General features: G+C 42.2%; 1 protein-coding gene across 1 annotated transcript; it reads left to right on the plus strand.

Annotated features, from left to right (window-relative positions):
* The first annotated feature begins 12025 nt into the window (after positions 1–12025).
* Positions 12026–23728, plus strand: chmp2ba (charged multivesicular body protein 2Ba). Its single transcript, XM_070976503.1, has 6 exons — positions 12026–12226; positions 14977–15068; positions 18308–18502; positions 20053–20155; positions 20489–20595; positions 21877–23728. The coding sequence occupies exons 1-6, from the start codon at positions 12193–12195 to the stop codon at positions 21988–21990; spliced, it is 645 nt and encodes a 214-aa protein (XP_070832604.1). The 5' UTR covers positions 12026–12192; the 3' UTR covers positions 21991–23728.
* The last annotated feature ends 205 nt before the right edge of the window (positions 23729–23933 follow it).

Consider the following 23933-nt stretch of genomic DNA (forward strand, 5'->3'; position numbering starts at 1 on the left):
TATTGAAAACTCAAAATTTTTTTCTTTTTTTTATAGCATTTTCATCTTTATTGAATTGCAAACAGTGTGGAGGCAGACCGGAAAAGAGGAGATAGAGAGGGGTCTGACATGGAAGCTGAAATTGATCCATGGATGTTGTAATATGTCCCTTATCCATTCAGCTACCAGGACACTGATAACTGCTATGTAGGTACTGCTGATAGTCAGTTTTCCCTCTTTGAATGAAGCTCCCTGGTGGACTGAGTTGAGCTGTCTGCTGCCACCTGTTGGCCTGACCAGTGACATGACACGACTGTCATTTTGACCCGTCAGGAGACCCGCTGTCAGACACACCTATCACATCCATAATCAAAGCAGATGACCCAAAGTTGGAAATACCGATCTTTAGTAAAGCAAAGTGATTACACAGAAGAAATAAAAGTCACGAGAAGGCATTTTAATGTCATATAAGTTGTTAAAATGAATTGAAAATGTGTCCATCATCTCGGGATTAAACCCTTGTTCACATGCTTTTTTTTAAAAAAAAAAACAAACAAAAAACCTGGACAATGAACATCTGATGGCACAAAGTCCAGACTTGCTGATATAATAGAGGTTTTAGATGTACATACTGGACTTTTTAAATTCTCCCTTATTTCAGATCATATTCCCCCTTCAGTCCCTTCAGAACTGATTTGAAATTCATGCCAGTTCATGAGTCATAAATATGAAGGGAATCCAATCTATAAATCTGTTATTATGAGGCCATAAAAAATAGACAGATTATCCATCTTTTTTCACGCATGAGAAGTGATTCCAATGAAAACGTATTGTTCAGTAATAAGATGCATACTTGATTTACTGTAACTATCGCTGTGATTATACCTAAACTACATTATACAGTGTGTGCTGTTTCAGTTTCAGCGACTGTCTCCCCACTGAGTGACAGCAGGAATGAAAATGCAGAGTGTACATATAACATGAAAGTAACTTCCCTCACTCAGAGAACAGGAACAAATTAAGAAAACCTGAGGAAAAGCTTATCCCCATCTTTTCCCAGTTTTCATCTCATCTAGTCTTATTTTACTCTCTTATTCTTCCTTAGTGAGCTGTCGGAATCTCAGAAGCCTGATGTGTAAAACACCCTGACTGAGGATGTAACAGTGAATTCCTGATTCCAAAAATCAGAATGTAAAACAGACATGAAAACAGAGTGCCGTCATTTGCAGATGAACTGAACAGTTTTACAAAGTGTTCCTGAGTCCGTGCAGTAATATCCTTTATCCAATCATGTGTTCACAAAGCGGTGAACCTCGCTCCATCCTCGCTTGTGAACGACTGAGCCTTTCCAGGATGCCCCTTTCATGCCCATTCCTGTCCTTTTATCAATGAACCTGTTTACCTGTGAATATTCCAAACAGGTGTTTGTGGAGCATTCCACATCTTTCCCAGTCTTTTGTTGCTCCTGTCCCAACTTGTTCAAAACGTGTTGCTGGCATTAAATTCAGAATAAGCAGATATTTACAAGCAACTTACATGATCTGTGCAGAGGGCTGTACTGATCAGAGATAAATCAGATACAAGTTCCCTGCCTGTGTGGATTGAATCGCACTGTCGCTGGATTCCAAATCGTATTTCAGTAAAATCTTATAATCAAGTCAACCTCTTCAACTCAATCCACTGAGTGGATGAGACATATTTTTGTTGATAATGAACAAATAATCAAAGCGGATCATTAAATTGGCCTTTTCCCCTCAGGTTTTTCATTTGCGTGCATCGTGATTTGTTGATTCTTTGGATGGAAATGCAGCTGCTGAGGTCCAGATTTGAAGTTCTGCTGTTTAGTGGAGATGGAGAACGAGAGACGTGGGAGAGGAGGCTGGAATGTTAGTGGGCTGCTATTGCTGGTCATACCACCTGGTCAGACCACTCACTACACACACACACACACACACACACACACACACACACACACACACACACACACACACACACACACACAGTCGTTTAGCACTTCTGAGGACATTACATAGACGTACATTTATTTCTTGAACACATCCTCACCATAACCACCACTTGCCTAACCCTAACCTTAACCTAACCTTAACTTCCCTCAGTCAGAGAACAGGAGCTATTCATTGAGATTTTTGGTTCCGAAGAAAACCTGAGGACCAATAATCTCTGCAGCATGATTGCCAAGAGGGGGGGCTCTAAGTGGTATGCTGTCCCCTGTTTAAACTCACTGACAGCTAACCATGAACCTTTGATTTGACCTAACTTCTTAAGGTTAACCAACATATAAACAACGTGTGCTTAGTGTTAATTGGCAAATGCTAAACTAAGATGATCTCATTAGACCTGCTAGCATTTAGCAGCACTGTGTCTATGTGCAGCCTCACAGGGCTAGCATGGCCGTAGACTCTCAGTCCTGCTGACCAGCTTTTTCCAATGGTTTCGGTCAAGACATGTCTGGGTTATAAACATGTGCAAGACAAAGAAGGCTTTTTCAAAATGCATCTTTCTGCCAATGCTCACCTTTCTTCCCTGGTCAATGAGCACAGAGCGAAATACTGCGTCTCCATAGCAAACCTCATTTCATCTGCAAATTTACCAGTGCCACTTACCATTCAGCTCCGTACAGTGTTTACTAAGCAATGAGGACAAGAGCTCTTTGAAATTTAATTCTGTATTTTGCACTGTGTATGAGCTCTGCATTGACAAAACTCATCAGACTAAAAGTTTTTAGCCTGATTACCACCCTTGAGCTTATTGGGCATGTGAGGATATCATTTCTGATTGCCAACAATATGTGGTGAGGAGCAATGTGCAGCCTCTTGTCATGGCTGGCCTTCCCTGCAGGTCTCTAGGACTTCAGTATAGAGGTACTCCCTAACAGCCTTAAGGTGCACTTCAGCACCAGTGCCACCTGTTCAGCATGACTGCCCCTCCTGAACAGCTGATGGCCGTGGCCCTTTAAGGAAGTGCTCCCTCCACCTGTTCAGTCTTTTGAGTCGTTTTAGGGAAACCTCAAACCAGACTGCACAGCGTGAGGAAAAAGTGATCCAAAAATATGCAGGATGATTCCCGTTAGGTGTTAAAAAACCCGTTACAACGATTCACATGCCAAGCCAAAGAGCAGATCATTAAAAGAGCTGTTGACAAAAACATGCAGAATCTGGCTTTTAAATATTTAAATATGAGCACTGAACCAATCTTATAGCACACAATTTCACAATTATCAAATTACTTTCATCCCTGTCAAGTTAGCATGCCTGTTACTGACACAGTTTTAAGTCTTCCCAGTTCAAATGGAGACAGCAGTGTGCTGCACAGGCAGGCAGTAATTAGATTGATGACACCTGGCTCCTTCGCTACACGGAGCTGTTCACCAAAATCTGTCTGCCTGATATGCACAGGAATGATCTTCTGTCTCACATACAGGAAACTGTAATAAATCACACCGCAAGTGGAGAGTTTTCTCAGGCATTTGAAGGAGAGGTGAAGAGAATGTGTTTTTAGAAATGATAAGCAGATCACGTTGTGTATCGTCTGGTGGAGATTGAGCCTCTGGGAGCAACAACTGGTGTCTTGGGGCTGCCAGTGTAACAAGTGGTCAGATTAGCGAGAGACAACATTTCACATCATCTCATTCACATGCATATATCTGTTTATAGACATTAGATCATGTTTGAACCCAGTGCTGTTAAACAGCTCTTGGTTCATGTCAAAGCCTCATGCCACACCTACACACCACACATCAATCAATCGTGTAGTCTCACTGGTAGGCCCTTGGACACAAGGAAAAACACAGGTGTTGATCATAACATTAACGATAGCTCTGTTCTATTCAAGTGTCCCATGACAGGGTGACAGTGAGCCAGCAAACTGAAGCAGCTAAATGAACGTCAGCCATCGTTAATTTTCACCTGTGCTTTTCCTGCTGTGACATGTCAGAACGTCTTCTGTGAAACACTGATATGAGGTTGTGTGGGGCTTCTTAACATCGAAGCTGTTTACACGAAATACAGACGTTTTAAAAGAATTTAACGTCAAAACTTATGCAGTGTATTAACTGTACATTTATTCGTGAAAGTTATTTCAGGAGTTGTTTAAGGAAATGCTTCACTGTCTGTGCTCTGTGTCAGAGATGTACTTTTCCTCTTGCATTTCATCTGTGAATTACCCCCACTGTGAGGTCCCCTGAAAGGTAAATGTTTAGGAAAGACAACAGGGAGATTTATTATTTATTTCCAGGACCTGCCCTGCATGGTGGTTGCCAGATCTGATGGGACCCCAGAGACTGTGGCAAGCAAGTCACCGTCTCATCATTTTCTCTCATGTTTCATTCACTTTGATTCCGCAAAAGCGGCGTGAATTATTCAGTCGCAACTTGACGATGCGATTAGGCACCGTGGAAGTGGGGCAGCATTTTGAAAGAAAAGATCTTCGGAGAGACAAAAACATTTGGAATTTTGCTTATTTGAAGGGGCCTCAGCTGTGCACACCGAGGTCCATGATGAGAAACGGTTTCAGCTGAGTTTGCCAGATAATAAGAGTGGAAAGCTGAAGGAGGAAGCTGGAAGAGTTTATCTTTTTAATTTCTTTCAATTGTAATACTGGAATTGCCAAAAATGCAAGTGCATATTATAAATGATATGGTATTTAATGTGTAGCAATAGTAAAAGCCAATATGTGGTCAATTCACTGATCAATTTTACAATGAATAAGCCTTGAAAAACACATTAAATCTCACAGCAAAGTTGAAAAACAGTGAGTGGGGCAGACTTTAATAAAACAGTCAGCAACAGCCCCATAAATCATTCAAATCCTGCTGCCACCTGCATGTCTTGACCTGACAGATCGCTCACTGTGACAACACCGGCAGACAAAGAGACTGATTATAAAATTGTGCAGAGACGGCAGAGTTAGGCCGCATCTCCATCTAGTGTTCTCAGAGAGGAAATCTGGTCCCTCGCTGACGGCGCCTGCTTTGGAAGTGGGGCAGTGGAACAGTTAGAGTGATGCCTAGAGACAGTGCAGGAAGTATGAGAACGCACAGATTTATAGCGGCATCGCATACACACACACACACGTGCAATCACGCACACTTGATGGTGCGTATTGCAAGAGACAGACACACACGAGTTCCCTGACACAGACGCTGGACCTCAGGGGTTTTCCAGCAAACATCTGGAGCAGCCTGTGCCTCAACTCCTCTGCTCCTTAATGAGGCACCGAGATGATTATTAGTGGATGTTTTACAGGGGAAAGCAGAGGGAGGAGAAGGGAAGGGACAGAAATTAAAGCAGAGTTTGGAGAATTGTTTGCTTTTCCTGCTGTTATGAACCCTCAAAGAACGAGCGGCACCTCCAGTGTTTTAGATCTAAAGAAATTTCACATGCCTGATAAACTTCCACGACTTTAGATCACAGACACATTTCAGAGGAACGTTGTTGTCTGGGAGGGAGGAATTTTTGGGGATACATCCCGAGAAACCGTAAAAAACAGGTCACGAGTGCTGTGGCCCAGATCTGAGTCTCAGAGGTAAAAAAAAAAAGAAAAAAAGAAGTAAGTTTGACCCTCCAAGTTTGGAGAGACACTGACAACTAAAAACTGTTTTACCAACCATTTGGAAAATGCTTTTGTCAAACTCCTTCTCAGCATTTTTTTTTTGCCACATTAAATGGTTAAAATCTCTTTTAACCTTACACTGCGCTCCTGATGAGGCAGGTGTGGGATAACGCTGAGTGCTGTTGATGATGGTATCTCACATTAAGCAGACTGCAGCATCATGAGTTTTATAGTGCGCTTGCTGTCGTTCTTTTGCCCAGGAGACAGCCTATAGAAACACACACCTGCCTGAGCCGACTCTCTGGACGACCGGAAGATGATGATGATGATGATGATGACGATGGTGCAGATGCAGATGCGCAAGGTTCCCGTGAACAATCAGGCAAACGAATGAAGACTGCACGTGCAGGTTTCACTCATGCACATTTAGATACTAACTAAACAGATTTAATTGAGCTGCAAAGATTTGACCAGTTTTATTGTTGGAGGATCCTTCAAAAAAACTTCAACAGTATTTTAGGGTTCTGGTGACGAGGCTTAAAAATGTGGATGAAAATGCGTTACAGTGGTTGCCATCACTCATTTCATATTTCATTGTCATAAATCTCTCAGAAAAGGAAAAAATATCCAAAGAGCCAGTTTCTGTCTAATAAAATAACATAAATATTGGTCAAACTTGCATCATTTCATGCATACACACATGTTATGTGTACATTCAGTGCGTGATTTTATGCAGTTGCTACTTTAGTATAATATGTGTGAGAGATGGGGGAGGGGTGCAAACATGAAAGCCCAATTAAAGAACCATTAGTGCATCTTCAAGTGCATGGAGTGATGCAATATGAGTGGATTTTTATTCACTTTAGTCATATTCAGAAAAAAAAACCCTGTAATTTAAAACTAGAGCAGTCTTGATGTATAATTCAGTTTAATTGAGACACAAAAACAACATAGTGGGATCATTTGTATTGTAGAACCGGTCTGTTTTCTAATGAGCAAAAGAGAGTCATTTGTAAGTTAATGGAAATGGAGTTTTCATGTTAAGGCAAAGGGAAAAAAAATGGTTCCGGGGCCTTTTTTGTCGAACAGAAGCGCCATGCTTTTGCCGTTTCATTATCTCAGCGATCTCACACACTCAGTTTTAATTGTTCTAGCCATTATTGCACATTTTATAAATGGAAATTAGAGTTTTAATTGCAAATGCTAGACAAAGCAAGGAACTTCCTTCACAGTGTGCATGCTTGTCTGTCCGTTAACAAAGTGACCAGTGGATATAGGGTTCCCTCACAGCTGACCTTGCTTAAAAAGCAGATAATTACTTACTCCATCTTGCAGTTTTAACTCATATTCTGCATGTATAAAGATAGAGGAAGCTGCCCCGGCTGCCTGGCAGGAGTTAATGAGATGATGGAGACTCAAAGACAGGGTCGTGTTGATGGAGGGGATGTTGATGTGTGTCCCCCTTGGAGGGTCAAACTGGGGGGAATTGTCCTTTTAAACAAAAGCTGGACATGGATTTAAATGTTAAATCTGGAAATCCACAGCAAATTGTAAATAATACTGTGGTTATGCAGGACATTTGGTTTCATGCTCTGGATATGTGCGAAATTAAGCATGCAGGTTCCTCTCCATAGGAACAGGAAATTGATGTGTGGTTTAAACAATGACACACTGAAGGATATAGATTTGATTCACATTATCTGTGACAGTAATGAAATGCTCTCCGGCAGAGGTAACTCTGAATGAAAAACACAAAGGAATGAATAGAGACACAGGACGTTTCTTTTGCTGTGTTGGCACCTTGAGTGAAAATGAGGGATGGGGCCAGTCCCTTGCTTTGGGTCTCCCTCTTCCATCCCTTTGTAATCTAAGCTTTTTTCCACCTTAACAAAACTTTTAATAGTGCTATTAGACTATAAAACAGCTGTACATCCCATTCTATTTCAGTCTTATCTGCTCTCTCATTATAAAATGTTATATTTTTGCTATTTGCTCTCATATTTTCACTCATTAAGACCCTTATTAAGGGCAATAAATAAGTGAAAATTACAGGGTTTGAATTCTATGCCACCCAAGCCTCTACATGAATTCATCTCAAAGGTAAAACGAATCACTGAAAGTAGTATGTATCCCAGGGAACATGTCTGGTGGTGCAAAAATAAAGAGACCTTCCTTAATTTAAGTACATATTTATTGAACAACAGCAAAATCAAAGTCGACACTGTTGGTGTAAGCCTGATAACTCAAGGTGATGTTGTGCTCTTCCAGCTTGATGATTCTCAGATAAACTCACCTTTCCTTCAGTCCAGCAGTCATTACAAATGATGCTGCCCCACATAGACCACACAGACATACACAGACTTTCAAATGTAATACCTAGAATTAAACACATGGATTCAAGACACATTATTTTGGCGTTTCAGAAAGCGCCATTCAGAATCAGGACCATCCACAGCATCTGCATGTATAAGTATGTGTTCTCATCATCAATACATCCATGTAATTATTATTGGATGCATGTTTCTCAGCTACCTGAATAACAAAGCTTCCCACTTTGTTTGTTTCCTCCCTCAGACAACTTCCCAAACCTCCTCCCTCTTCTGCACAGCGAAGGACTCGTCCTCCGTTGCCCTTCCAGATATAATGACTCTAATTCCCTCATGCTAATGGTGTGTCTGAGCCCCGGCCCCTGCTGGGACCACCATCCCACTTCTGGTGGTCACAGCCTGGCTCCAGGGCGAGGAAGACCGTGGACTGGAGAGACAGAAGAGAGAGGGGGGAAAAAAGAAGGGGGCAGAAGAGGGTTCTGGTTTGATGCATGTAGGATCCAACCTCAGACAGATTGGTCTCCTCAGGCAAAAAAGACCTGTGGATAAAGGAGGATGTCATTGGACCGTGTGTGTGTGTGCCTCCCTGAGTGTGACATCCAAAATTGGCGCCAGCAGCAGATTTAAACAATAACACCTCGCTGTTTGACCTTACTCACAAAACCATGTCTGTAAGATTGTGTGTGCTCATGTTAGTCTTTACTCCACACCTGCATTCCAAAGCAATCCCTGCCTGCTTCTGTTGGGGGGGGGCGCGCTTTGTGGGAGGCTGGGGAGGTTGCGAGTGGCAATGATGATGAGCAAACACTACGGGGGAGAATAATCTCTCATTACACACAATTCCCTGATGCTGCGCTGTGCCTGTGAGCGCGACTAGATTCGTCCCACGGGCAGAAATGAGCGGAGTCACTCACTCGATTTATTAGACCATCCCGAATGCCCCCGCTGCTATCACCCTGTCTTCCTGCTTCCCACCACCCCTGCCTCTCTTCCCGCTCTCTCAGCCACCTGCTGTCTTCCATATGTCCTACATCCTCTCCACTACTCACATACTATGTTTGGAAACTGATTGAAATGTCATGTCAGAAATACTTCCCCTTAAATATCCAGTGCGGTCCCCGTCATCTCTACTGTGCTATGTGTATAGAAACTGCAGATGATGAAAGTGGATGAACCTGAGTTTGTAGCTTATTTTTGTTCATTTGACATTTTGGGAAATATGCTTATTCACTTTCAGGCCAAGAGTTAGACAAGCGGATCAATAGCACTCTCATGAGCTACCACCAGCAGCCTGTTAGCTTAGCTTAGCATCAAGAATTGAAACGGGGGGAAACAACTAGCTCTGTCCAAAGGTAACAAAGTACAGTTGTGGTATTATGGTATGGTATTATTATTATCATGTGTAGGACTTTCTCTTTTGCCTCCCGGAGTCTTGTCATGATCTGGAGTGGCCAACAGCTCCCTCTGGGACAAAAATTTGCTTCTACAGTTTTGGTTTTTGTGCAGAACACATGGCTTAAGATAAGATCACTGTTTCCTGGCTTTAGCTTGATATATAACAGAGAGGTTTCAGAGTCGTATTGGTCTCCCCTTCTAATTTATAGCATGAAAGCGAATCTGTGTATTTCTTAAAAAGGCAAATTCCTTTAATAACAGGGCAATGAACAACATGCACTGTGTCTGTATAAGCCTACAGTGCAGAGTTCAAGCTTTAGAGCAAGATTTCCATGTGACGACAGACTTTTTGACCACTCTGTGAGCTGTAACCCCCCCCCCCCCCCCCCCCGTCCCTGCTTTGCTCTATCTTTCCACTGATTCACTCCTCTCCTCCTCTCTGTGAATTTACCCTCTGTTCTCTTATAATCCCACTGGTCCTCCTTGTGTCCTCCCTGCCTCCCTCTATCTGTCTCTCTCCATCTGGGCAGCAGTGAAGTGTCCATCCATCAGAAAGAAGAAGTACTGCTGAAATCCCGTGCCTCCCATCACAGCCCCCTTCTCTCACCGTGTTTGCATACAAACATATTTCAGCTTACTTACTACGTGTCAGGGGCACAGGGAAGATAGCGGCATCTTATATACCGTTATGATTCAGGATTTACGCTCGATAAATATGGGGAATGAGATTTACATCCTAAGGGGGCCTGAGGGAGCTTTGTTGAAATTCTATTGCAAATGAAAAAACAGAAAACAATAATGGAATCTGTGGTTTTTCCTGCATGTGGGGCTGATACTGGCTGCCTGTTACCAAAAAAACGAGACATTGTCGATCGAGGATTATCTGTCCCTGTTGTGATGGACAGAAAGTTGCTGAATCTGATTTCTGATGAGACATTGTGCCATTTTGCAAGCTAAAATAGAGTTTCAAAGTTTTTGTGATGTTGTGTCTAAATTACAGCATATTAAAGTTGAATTTAAGGCGGTCGAAAACACAGATCACTTCCACTGATTGTGTGGTTGTGGGGAATAGCCAAATTGTCAGCTCTCGTCTGTTCCACTGACAACAAAATAAGGACCCCTCGCTGTGAGACTCAACACTTGGCTTCATCACTGGATGTCCATGAATGGGTTTATCTGCGAAGAGGAGACACAACACAGTTGTAACAGTCATCAGATGAAAGGATTTGTGCGATTTGTTCGATGATACCTTAAAGCTGAAAAGCTTGATGTGCTTTATGACTGCGACTCCCACTGATTGTGGGAGAGATCTCATTTCACACATGAACGTCTCTGTGCGCGTGTGTGTGTGTCCCTGCACTCTGTAGTTAGTGCCTTAACATTGTTTGCCCCGGGCTAGATTGCAGAGAGGAGGAGGACGAGGAGAACAGGAGACATAGTTGAAGAAAGAGGAGAAAAAAGGGGAGAAAGTGATTCTGAGAATGAAAAAAGAGAGGGGAAAAACATTTTGTCACATTTTATTTAGTAGAATTAAATTCAGGTTTAAGGCGTTCCTAAGGAATATTTATCAATTCCACAAGGTGTAGTCCATCAAAGCTAAAAAAGGCTAAAATTTGATCTTCAGGTATTGATTCACATACTTCTACTTTGTAGCTGCAAAGCCAGAGACAGATACAGGCTTGGTACCTGCAAGCCCTGTGGGTGCTTTGGGCTAGATTTATCACCACTGGGGCTCTCTGATGATGAGGCCGTTTAGTTGGGGTCCCTGTAGTCCTCCACTGATTAGCGTCAAACATCTTCCCTAATAACCTTAACAAGAACAACGCCTCAGGACGACATGCTGATGCACACAGGCAAGTGTACGCACACACACACATCCTTGGAGATAGAGAAAAGAGCTAAAGGCTACCCATCCTCCTCTCCTTCTCCTCAAAGTCACCCCTCTCTCCTCTGCTCCAGCCACAACTTGGCATCTCTCACGACTTCTGGGCTGAGACCCCCCCCCCCCCCGCCATCATCTTGTATCTTCTGTGCTACCTCCCACTGCCAATTCCAACACCGACACACTTCCACCAAATTGAGTTGGTTATGGTTCAAGAATCCCACCTCTGCACATAAAGTTGCTCTCAGCATCAATATGAAATAAGACAATACGAATACATGAATACAGACTGGTGTGTATGAACACCCTTGCCTCGTGGGATAAAGAAGTGAGGAGGGGATATCGAGAATAACAGAATTTATGGTGCTGTGAGAAGCTGCAGGCGCTATTTTATAGACAGTGACTCCCTCTGTGGATTGTTTCCTGACAACAACAAAAAATAAAAAATAAAAGTACTGTAAATGACAGGCGACCCGCACATGGCAGCATGACTTCATTGGCTTGCTTAGTCTAATCATTTAGCAAGAATAAGAAATGTCTTTGTTACCACTTAACATTTTAATCGGTTACCCTGCCTTTATGCTGCATTCACTCACTATATGGATCTTTTGCTTCTCTACTATACGTTCATATGTGAAATGGATATGAAGGAACCATGTTTTAATGTACAAGTTTAAGCATCTTTTGTTATTGGAGCGGTGAATACATTTCAAGGTGCCAGCGCAATGGCAGTGGGGCTACCGTTGTCTGGCATGGACATTTTTGGACGAGTGAGGCACACTTTTCTGCTGTTGAAGAGATATTTTACGAGGCACACTGAATGCAGCGTGAGAGTCCCGCCGTGACGTCACGCGGAGCCGTGGAGTCAGTCAGCTGAGGGAGGAACTCCGACAACAGAAAGTCAACCAGGAAACCGAGGCTGCTAAACTGACCTGCCGCCACGGTGTGACGGCCAAACGGCGGTATCAACAACAAGAATCACACATTAGAGCAGTCAAGGATTTGTATTTGTATTTAAGTTGACACAAAGCAGCGACAATGAGTTCCCTTTTCAAGAAGAAGACTACCGATGGTAAGTTTGCTCTGTGTGAAGAGCTAGCTAACTTGTTTTTAGCCCGAGTGTACAGGCTGTTGTGTTGTTCCCGTCTTTAATTAGCTGTTCCCACTCGTTTAACCTGTTCTTGGTCTAGTTGAGTCACCGGTCACATTGCCGACTGAAGTCGAAAACCTGAGTTGAAGTGCTGCCAAACTCAGTGTATTAGCGTCGGTGAACATGCTATACTTGTAACATATATGGCTGGATAACAGTGTAGCTCTCTAAGCAGCACTATGTGGTGTTAGTGGTGTCGTTTAGGTTAGTTCATACTAACAGATTAAACTGTGTCGTTAGCTGTCTGTTAACATTACGTCCATACAGGAAGAAGGTGACTGTGTTGCTAAACTAGAGCTAAGGTTAAGTAATTGTTTAACAATGTCCGAATTAGAAACCGGAAGCATAATTCCAAATCAACACTATATGTATGAGTCAACGTTGAGTTTGTCTTGTCAAATAGATATCACCAGATGTAATGTTTGTGTGAACTGTCATAGTGTATCGTTGATTTTTTTTTTTTTTAAATTATATAACCTTAGATTAATTCAGCGGCTGCTCTGCGTCATTTCCATCTCTCAAGTTTTCCTCCTCGGAAAGACATTATCTAATACTTTACTGTCCATTTGTGTCTGACTCATAGACTCTGAAGTAAAAGTGAGAAAATACCTGCAGTTTTTATCCAAAACAGTGCGTTAAGATTCTGTAAAGTAAAAGAAAAGCTGTTAAAGTAAGCCACTGTGTCATGCTGCATATGGTAATTTCAGTCAGTAATATACAGTGATGTCAAAATTCTTGAAAGCCTTTCAATCTAAATGTTTCAGTATTTTTCTTCAGGCGAGGTAATGAGCCTCGCAAGGTCAAAAAAAGAAAAAAAAACTGCCTCTTTTTTTATCAAATGTAATGAATCAATTATTCTGTGTGAAAGTACAGATTATACTGACTCATATGGCTGCATGTCCAGAGGGACGGCACACTATACTTCACCTCCCGTGGACCGTATTTGTGTGGAGGATTCAATAAGAATATCAAAGTGTATCATCTGCAGGTTTAAAAATAGGCTCGGTTGGTTAAGGCAAATCTTTTCGCAGCACCGCCTATCACCTCCTCCCATCACTGTCATTCCAGTTTCAGCCGTAACGATCATCTGCATACTGTACTCACTGTGCTGTGTTACCTTCACTCCACACCGAGCCACTGCCAGGTCCTCTCAGCCGTGGCGTTTCGCTGCTGTCTCCATGACATGTTCTGGCTTCCTCTCCTCTCTCTGGACGCGGCGTTTTCGGGTTGCTAGCCCTGGGTCGGCTGGTTGAAGTGGTTTCTGGGTATTTGGCGAATGGAGAGGAGGGGGGTTAGATCCCACGTATTTGTAGGACGATATCCCTCCCACTTTGAGACGTTGGCGGCACGTCACCTTATACGTACAACGTGTGTCTTTCGCACAAGTGGTCCAACGCACTGACGTGTCTTGATCAACTTAATAGGCATTTTTTGGCAAAAAGTGATATTTCCAATTATATCACATATCAGCTTATGAATATAGAGCTGAAACAGTTGCTTTGAAATTAAAATTGTTACCAAATTAATGTCTAAACTCTACATATTACTCAGATAACTTAACTATTGTGTATTTCTTTACTCATTTCTCCATCCTGGTCGTGGAGGTGAGGTCCCTCCTCTGTTGCTATTGAGTTTTTTGTCCTTTTTTACCCTGTAAAAGGCTTTTTTGTGGAGTTTATCTGCAAATTTGTAATCAGACTTGACTTGATTACTTTATTTATCCAGAATCCTAACTTTATATGGTGTGTGAAAATTCATTATAGATTTAAAATGTGTAAAAAGACATTGTGTGTCATGTTGCTGCACATAGTAACATCCAGAACACCTCCATTTTGACTAAATCTGATTTTACTTTATTAAGCAACTGAATCCAGTTAAATCTCAAAACTGTTTTTTCTCCATAGCCAGTACAGTAGAGTGTTATAAGGTCCTGAAGTGTGTGTGTGTGTGTGTGTGTGTGTGTGTGCCGTTATTTGGATTGCCCCTCACTCAGATGTCATGGCTGAGTGTGTGACTTCAGAGTCATACATTATCTCACATGATGCCACTTTGTGAGAGCTGACTCAGTATTGGTGTGAGCTGTCCAATGAGCACGTCCACAGTTGGCAGTATCAGCGTGCGTTCTCAGTGTGCTGCTTGTTACTCTGTGGTATTTCTCCTCCATGTGGGCGCGAACTTGCACATGCTCACCATTAAGCCGCTGAATAGATGCTTCAGATTTCTCCCGAAGCCAGCTGACCTGGTCCCTGCCCCTTTTCAAATGCCGATGCAAGAGAGAAACAGTGATGTCCAAATTGAAACCATTCTCAGTTTAGAGATTTCTTTTTTCTACTACTGCACCCAGAGTAAAAAAAGAAAAGGTGGTCCACTCAGAAGATAAAAAAATGAAACTCCATGCACTTTCTGTTCAGCTGTCAGCTCCTGATTATGTTGGCACTCGAGTCATGAGTGATGCCAAATTTCAGGACTGGAGATATCTTACTGTCACGAGCGCAGGGGAGAATTTTGACAGAGTGTTGTAGCTTGAATCTCCTGTTGAATGTCACGGAGAGTGTATTTGGATTTTGGCATTTTAGTATCTGAAAAAGCCACTTGCGTGTTCGAAATGTTCAGGTGTCGTAGCTTTGACAGAGTGTGAACTGGTCTTTTTTTCTGTCCGTCTCTCTCCAAAGACATCATCAAGGAACAGTCTAAGGAGCTGCGGAGCACTCAGAGACAGATCGCGAGAGACAGAGCAGCGCTGGAGAAACAAGAGAAACAAATGGTGGGACCACGCACACGCACGCGCACACACACACTCACACACACAGTCTGGGGAACTGGATTGTGTCTATGCAAGACATTTCCCATAGATTTCTATATATTGCATCAATTCTTTATTAAGACCCCCCTGCTCTCCCAACACACACACACACACACACACACACACACACACACACACACACACACACACACACACACACACACACACACACACACACACACACACACACACACACACACACAGCTAGAGATATTACAACCACTTCCTGCTATTGAGCTTTATTGGCTAATTGGTCTAAATGAATAGACAAGAATGATATGGTGTGGTGGCTTTGCTTCAGGCAAGTGGGACCTCTCTCTCTCTCTCTCTCTCTCTCTCTCACACACACACACACACACACTCCCAGACACACATAACATTATAACATTTCCCCTCTCTGAAAGATAAAAGAAGACGGCTATGTCCTCTCCCCTCTGTAGTATTAAGTAAATATCATACAGGACATAATTACTTCCCTGGGGAGCCCGGTTTTATATTCCTCATTAATGCTTTCCGCTAATTAGTCCAGTTTTTTCTTTTTTTAAAGCTTTGTTATACGTTTTGAATAAAAGATTCTTTCGCTAAGAAATGGAAATGACCTATATTTGCAGTTTAGGATAACCATGACTGTCTGTTGACCCCCTATGCCTTCTAGTTCATAAGTCTTTGACAAGTTTGCAAAAATAAGTAACCACAGGACCTTAAAGAGAGTTAAAATACCTTACCGTCATTTAATGCCTATGCTGTGTCTTTCATAATAATGTTTTTTGTTAAATCTGTTGACATTGTTTAACAAATTCATCTATTTTATTGTCTTTTTCAGCCCTAAACTTTGGCTCTCTGACACAAAAATACACTGCAACCACAGCCTGATTTCATTTATTTATTACTTTAAGTCTGTGGATTGAAGCTGCTGCTGCAACACATTGTTCATCTGTTGTTCGCTGTCCCGTGTGTATACAGAGATTTCCAGTTCCTCCGAGGCAGAGCTTTTACAGCATCACAGAGAGCACTATCTATCCATCACACCCCTTCGCCCCCTTCCTCCTTGTCTGACAGGACAGTAAATAAGACATTATAAGCTTCGCATCAGCAGCAGTCCCACTGCTCTCCTCTGTGTCTTTGCCCCGTTAAAGCATTCATAGTTTCTCAGATGACAGCACAGTTGACATTATTATTGTTACTGTCTGCCTTTATTTTTTTTTCTCTCACACGGCTCTACATTTTCTTACCCAGTGGCATTACTTTGAGTGTTTCATGCTCCAGGGCGTCTGCGTGGTCTTAAAAAGTATTTAAGTTGATAAATCAATTTATTCACAATTAAGGCCCTTAAAAAGTATTTAAAACGCCCTTTCCTGAGGTATTAGATTTTATAGCTTGTTTTCAGTGTAGGGGTGTGCAGTGGGATTCTGCGTACTTCATTTAGACGTTGACAGTTTGCGCCCTCGCTGTCCCACTGACCGACTGCTGCCTGATGACATGAAGGTCTCTTCATGCCTGGGTGTTAAGCTGCCTAGCTACCGGGGAAATGCACATTTTCAGACAAGGAGGTTGAACCACGGCTGAGGCCTGTCTCCAGAAATAACAGTGAGGCGTACCGCTCTGTGCGGTGTGTGGTGTAGCCTCGGAGGTCAGCTGTAGATGATGAAGTAGCGGCCTTCATCGTGATGATGGGCGTTCCCATCCTTCCTATCTTAATTATGTATGATACAGTAGTTCAAGGAGTCATCACAAACTAAGACTGTTTACTCGTGCTATTTAATATTAATGTATGCTAAATGTAAGTTCAAATGCTGTTGATGAAACCAGTTAGAGCTCGAAGAGGCGCTGAGGTCTTAAAATGGATGGAAAAGGTGTTAAACTTAAAAATCCTAAATACACCGTGTCCTCATGAGACAAGCAGATACAGGCTGACCCTAATGCACCGTTGTGTGTGTGTGTATGTGTGTGTGTCAGATAAACAGAGACCCTGAGCTGAGTGGGGAATGTCTGTTGCTTCATCAAACATTAATAATTGATTGGTGTTTCCTGAAGATGCTTTTAGCTCACACACAAGAAATGAAGCAGACATGCTCGGGCTGTTGTAAGCAGCAGTGCTGAGAGGCCTGGCTAGCTTACTGTAACCTGCAGCTCCGCTCTCGTCTCTCGGGATGCTCACGCACACTCGCGCCCACACACAGCATCCCTGTGGGCATCCGTGTGTTTTCTGATGTTTACCGAAGCCAAAAGCACGTATTTGCTTGCCAGTGTGCGAGGCCTGATCCAGATGACTTTATTTACTGTGTCTATATTTGCAAACACGCTGGTCTCTCGGGAGCTCTGTGGATACATTTCTGTTTGTTTATCAATACATAGGGTGCCTGTGCAGGCACAAGTACTTGGTTGTGTGTGTTGTACAGTAAGAGGAAGTGCAGTTATTTGCATAGTAATGATTACACAGTTTACCTTAAAAAGCCATCTTGATTCTTCAGGGTCATGAAATGTCATTTAAGATGGCAAAAACGAGTGACGGACATCCAAAATGTTCATTCAGCAATGGCATCAGTGTGGATTACCCATTCAGATCCCTCCATGGCACAGACACTGGTCCTCTAGTCTACCATTGAGCTCCTTGCAGTTGACAAGGCAGCTGATTATTCCATCCTGATTCTCCAAGAAATGAGTTTTTGACATGGATAAGCATGTCGTATTGCTGAAACAGATAGAAAATTGGAGGCGTTCACTGATTACTTTGGAAAGGAATGTGTCCGTTATGCATGGTAGCTGCTCTCCTCTGGCTAATCTGCAATATGTGCAGCCCTAAACCCTCTGTTTTTCTTAATTTATATGGAACAGTACGTCAAATTAAATGCTTGTTGTTACTGTTGATGATTTCTTTACCCATAAAACCAGGACACACTTAGCCTCTCAGTTGCTTTAATGGATTTGTTCCAGACATCTACAGTATAGCTGATTTAGTGTTTGGAGCCATTAGTGGCTGCTCCTTCTGCTTTCTTTCCTGTCACACAATACAATTCTGTAATATGGACAAAAGACTACATTCTTACAATATCCATTCATTTTTTGTGCATACTTGCACTAATTTGTAAAGTTTGCATACTGACATTGCACTAAAAGTTACCTACTATTACTGTTAAGTATGATAACACACAGTCTTGTTGGTGTCCTCACATCCCATATTCTCCCCTTCAACCCTCCAGGAGGCAGAAATCAAGAAAATGGCTAAGAGCGGTAACAAGGAGGCGTGTACAATTCTGGCCAAGCAGCTGGTCCAGCTGAGGAAGCAGAAGAACCGCACGTACGCCGTCAGCTCGAAAGTCACCTCCATGTCTACGCAGACGAAGGTCATGAACTCCCAAATGAAGATGGCCGGCGCCATGTCCAGCACAGCCAAGGTAAGATCCCGGACCCTGGATCAGGTTTTAAAATGATTCACGTTGAGTTGGCAGGTTTACTCCAGTTTGAAGGCACAAAGGGTGACAGCACAGTAGAACCACAATGGTTAGTCAATTAAAAGATCATTAATCGCCAACTCTATAAAGTGATTAAGCGTTTCAGTCATTTTCCAAGCAAAAATGTTGAGTATTTGCTGATTTCAGCTTCTTAAATGTCATAATTTGCTGCTTTTTTGTCATTTATGAATGTAAATGGCAATTCCTTTGTCAATCTTTGACATTTAATAGACTAAACGATTAATCGACTGATCGTGAAAATAATGGGCAGTTTAATAGATAATAAAATAATTGTTAGTTGCGGCCCTATACCTCATACAAGCCCACTTCAAGTGATCCAGACTATCCCTTTAATGTGTATATATCTTAAGACAATCTATTGTGAAAAGCAACATGTGGTTTTGTCCCTCAGGGTTTATTGTTTGTACATCTTCATCTTTTTGGTTGAAGAAAGCTGCACATGCTTTAAAGATGGACACAGTGTACTTTCTAGCAAACACACACAGCATATTCAAAGTGGACAGTTGTTAGATTAGCTTTCCCTCAATGCTCAAATAGCCATTTAGACACTGGATATCCACCAAAATCAACTCGCTGTGAAAAGTTAGATGTGTTTCTGTTTTGTGTATGAACTAGTTCCGGTGTTTACTCATATTAATATTTTAGTGTTGTAATTAAAGTATTAATGTGGGATCTGTTCATGTTTAAAGCCAAGTCTTGCGGCAGCGTCGTCGTTAATGAAGTGTGAGAGGTAGTAATTGGCCGGGAGCGATGTACTGTACAGAGTCAGACTTAGCAAACACAGACAGGTCAAATATAATTAGGCTTCAGATTAATGGAGTGCGATGAGGTGGGTGTGTGGCTGTTTCACTGCGCCACTGTGTTAATTGTTTCATGTCAGATGTACACAAAGTTTGTTAATACACAAGTTTCAATTCAGTTTATTCAATGAATAGTGCAGCGTTTTCCTCTTCGGCATAGTTCAGAGTCAGAGTTAAAGTGGGATTGTATCCTCTCTGTCGTGTCAGGCTGGGCTGTGAAAGTGAGCCACGCTTGTGCTTATCTTTCGCAGGAGATGCATAATTTGTGAATTATTTCTATTATGCTGTGCGCTAGTGAATGCAGAGCAAGCCTTCTGAGGCCCTATTTTAACCAAACGAACATTGCTGCAGAACACACTGATTTGTAATAAGTGTAAAAATCATCTGAAATTAGCTCCTTGGGAAAAAGCCTTGTGGCGACCATGTGAATCCAACTTAATATTTCAGCTTAATTTGGCGTTTTGCACATATTTTACTGCCCTCCTGTGGTGAAAAAGAGGGCAATGTAAGAGCTAACGCAGGATATTCCAGCCTGAAGGTCTTGCTTATTTGCTACATCCATTTACAACCATTTTGTTTTGTCGCTCAAGAGCAGCTCTGACAGTGTGTTGCTTCTCCTTGGCACCAACTTGAAACATAATTCCCTTCACTCTCTCTTTAAAATCTGAACAGACTATGCAAGCCGTGAATAAAAAGATGGATCCACAGAAGACCCTGAAGACCATGCAGGACTTCCAGAAGGAGAACATGAAGATGGGGATGACTGAGGACATGAGTAAGGACACATGATGCACACATGCGCATGCACAAAGGCCTCTGGTATTTACAGGCTTACCAGAACCAGATTGTCAGGATATATGTGCAAGGAGTGACGTGCGTTGCAGTCAATGTTTTGATTAGATAATACAAATGTACCATGGTAACACGTACTGCATGAAGTGATAATCCACAAGTATCCACACATACATACATTGGCTAGTTTGGAATCAAAATGTTCAGCTGTCTCACTCTAAAGTCCAACCTGTGACTGAAAATCAATGTGTCTGACTGCTGTTTAATTGACCCGTCCGTCCTTATCTCCCCGCTCCCCGTCTTACTCTCTGTCCAGTCAACGACACTTTGGATGACATCTTTGAAGACTCAGGGGATGAAGAGGAATCTCAGGGCATTGTCAACCAGGTCCTGGATGAGATCGGCATTGAGATCTCTGGAAAGGTAAGAAATTCAATATGGGAGCGATAGAGAATCTACCACTGACCTTATATTGTGTTATCCAGAAAGGGTAACTTTAATCATGAATTAGTTTTGTTTTATCACGCATTTTACACCTAACTCTTCTTAATGGAGTGCACATCCCGCAGCCACAGGAACTGAACATTAAGCGTACCACATGGCCTTTACTGGACTGATAAAATGTATTCCAGCTGCCACATGGTGGGGCTAGCCGTCAGCTCTTCTCACTCCATGTACCGGAGCCTGTGGAGCTGCCAGGCTGCCCATCTGCTGTGTGTCTGGCTCCCCCTGGGGGGCTTCATGAGTTATTACCCCTCATAACACATAGCACAAACCCACGCATTGTCCTATAAACAAGCCCACAGCTGGAGAGAACAAACAGGCAAGTTAAATAAAAACCTGGAAAATAGTTTTTGAATTCAGAGAGGGGGTAATTATTTCCTGCTCAATCACAATAAAAGACCGAGCAGATGATTCTCTGAATGCTCTCGTATCATGCACTTTCTTGGAAAAGCAAAACAATAAAAGCCCTCTCAATCGACCCTTAAGCTGAAAGGAAGTTGGAGGACTCATAAACTATGGTAGTTTGGAAGGAAATAGCCCAAGTCAATAAGCCGCCATGTGTGTTATTGTCATATTCAGTGCAGTTATTGTTCAGTGTATAATGGAAAATGATAAATGCAGGAAAAGGGTCCTTTTTTTCAGCCACGACAAATGTAATTTAATAATAGTTTGAACTATATCCCCATATTTTAATTATGCCCTTTGGTGGTGAGAGCCAGATTGTTTTAACGTCGTATAAAACCAGATAAACAGCCTAAAAATGTTACAGCCCAGAAAATGTTCATTAAAACAACAAACCTGGAAAGCCACACTTTTAAAGGAGAGATTAAAGAAAGTTGAATAGTAATTTCTTACAACTTTATCTTGTTTTTTCTTGCAAATGAAGGACGATTGATGCTGTAAACACTTATACTCGTGGAGCTGATGCCGTCTTCTACTTAAGCTGTGATTTAAAGGGACATCACAAAGTATTTATGCACTGTGAATTGTTATGTGGAGTTAATAGATTTCCAGTGTAATCAGCAATACCATTTTATATCAATTGTGATTACATCTGAACTTGCCTTTTACACGGTGGCAGGAGGCAGCACACGGCAGGCGCTCTTACAATGAGCACTAAGCTTTGTGACTGCACGCGTGTGTTAAGTGTGAACCGAGTGCGTCGGCTAATGCCATTTTTCTGCCCATGTGTGTTTCCAGATGGTTAGAGCTCCAGCTGCAGGAAAGAGCCTCCCGGGCGCCGCCTCCGCCAAACAAGCCACCATTTCTGACGACGAGATCGAGAGACAGCTCCGAGCTCTGGGAGTGGACTAAACATCGTCTTCGTATTGACGTTCACACCAGAATCCTGTACGACGTTAATGCTGATTGATACAGACTCTCTGAGACGCTCTGGTTTTGTTCAAATGCTACAGGTGTAACAAAGGGTGCGCGCACACACACACACACACACACACACACACACACACACACACACACACACACACACACACACACACACACACACACACACACACACACACACACTAAGACATCTGAAGGCATGCAGGCAGATTATATTAACACATACATATTCACCTGTGCTTCTGAAGGTCATTACGGCAGAACATCTGATCTATTTATGCAAAAATATTTATTGTGACCCTGAAGGTGGACCATTAAAAGAAGCATGACCCAAACAGTCCTGAACCACCTACACTGCTGTTTACCTCCCATCTCTGTCTGAATAAGGGCTACAGCAGATGTGACCTTTGAAGTGGCTTTTCCCACCTCATGTCTTGGTAAAACTTAAGTCAAGTAATCTATCCTCTTTTATGCAACTGAAGACAGATTTCTCAAGTTTTAACGAGTATGACGCCAGTGTCAGTCACACTATTTACCTGCTCATTGTTGCCACTTGTTAATCTATCCTCTACTCGGTGTAGATGTTTTTCATTGCGTGGGTAAAATATCCCAGGGGTGTGAGGGATGGGCCACGGTTACTTCATCATGCAAGCACAAGGGAGGAAACTGTCACGTCAACTGGCGAATTGATCATCATGTTTGTCTAATCCTTAGGTACGCGGACGTAGACACTGGAGATGATGCATCTCAGGCGAGCATATGTATGGCAAACGTAGACACTGATGCCTTGGGGGCTAGAGTGAGGCCTTCACTTTCCTTCAGAATAATGCATGAGATGGCATTTAATTAGCACCACTGAGGATGTGATGCTGTACAGATGATGAGAAAACTGAATCAAAGACAGATTAGGACTAATGAAAGACTGGAATATCAAAGAGTTCTGAATCGATTGTTTGATACTACTGAGTAATCAGATGAGGGGTTTTTTTTTTTTTGATTCTTGGTTAATGTTTGCTATCTGATTGTGTTTCGTATATTGGACGTGGAATTTACACAGTGATTGCAGGATGGCACTGGTCCTGCAGTCCCTCTTCTCTTTCAGCTGCTGTGCAGTTACTGTCAATTATTTTAAGCTGCCTCTTTCACAAACACACACACACACACACACACACACACACACACACACACACACACACACGCAGGCACATACACTACAACAGCGAAATGATGGAAGTGATGTTTGCTAAAATGACACTGTGATCCAAGAGTTGTTTCCTCTTCTTCGGAGCTGAAGCCGAGTCTTCTTTACAGTGATTTTCTTCCTGTCAGCCAGCTTCATGAGACTGACAGAGACGTCATATTAAGTCTTTGTCTTTCTCTCTGTCTTTCTGGCAATCTATTGATTCCCATTGCCAAAACAACTTCAAAATGTTTTCATTTTTGCATGGATCTGACATGTCCAACACATAATCCATTAATCTTCTTTTTGTTAATCATTCTCTCCTCTACCTTTTAACAGTCTGTGGTGATTGTGAGCGGAAACTATGTTTGGATGGATTTGGACATTGTTTGAGTGCAGTCCCATGGTTAGGATATCTCCACACTTTTTAAAGGTGTATATGTAAACTCCTCATTTTCTCTGTAGTCATTGTAAAGTGACTGTAAAGGGTTTATGGCTTTTATAAGGAATAAAGTTTCTTCAGGTACAGCTTGGTGAGCTTCTGTTTTAATGACAAATTACGCATACTTCACATTTCTAAAGACCATTTTTCAATTAATGCTTTATATTTTTACATGAGATGTCGCCATTGATTCCCATTCATTTGTATATGAACGGTAGATTTTTGACAAGTTCTGTCACAATGAGCATCAAGTCACGTCAAGACTGCAGACTTAAAATCAGTTTGTATTAA

Source organism: Chaetodon trifascialis, chromosome 12 (assembly GCF_039877785.1).
Source record: "Chaetodon trifascialis isolate fChaTrf1 chromosome 12, fChaTrf1.hap1, whole genome shotgun sequence".
Lineage (NCBI taxonomy): Eukaryota > Metazoa > Chordata > Actinopteri > Chaetodontiformes > Chaetodontidae > Chaetodon > Chaetodon trifascialis.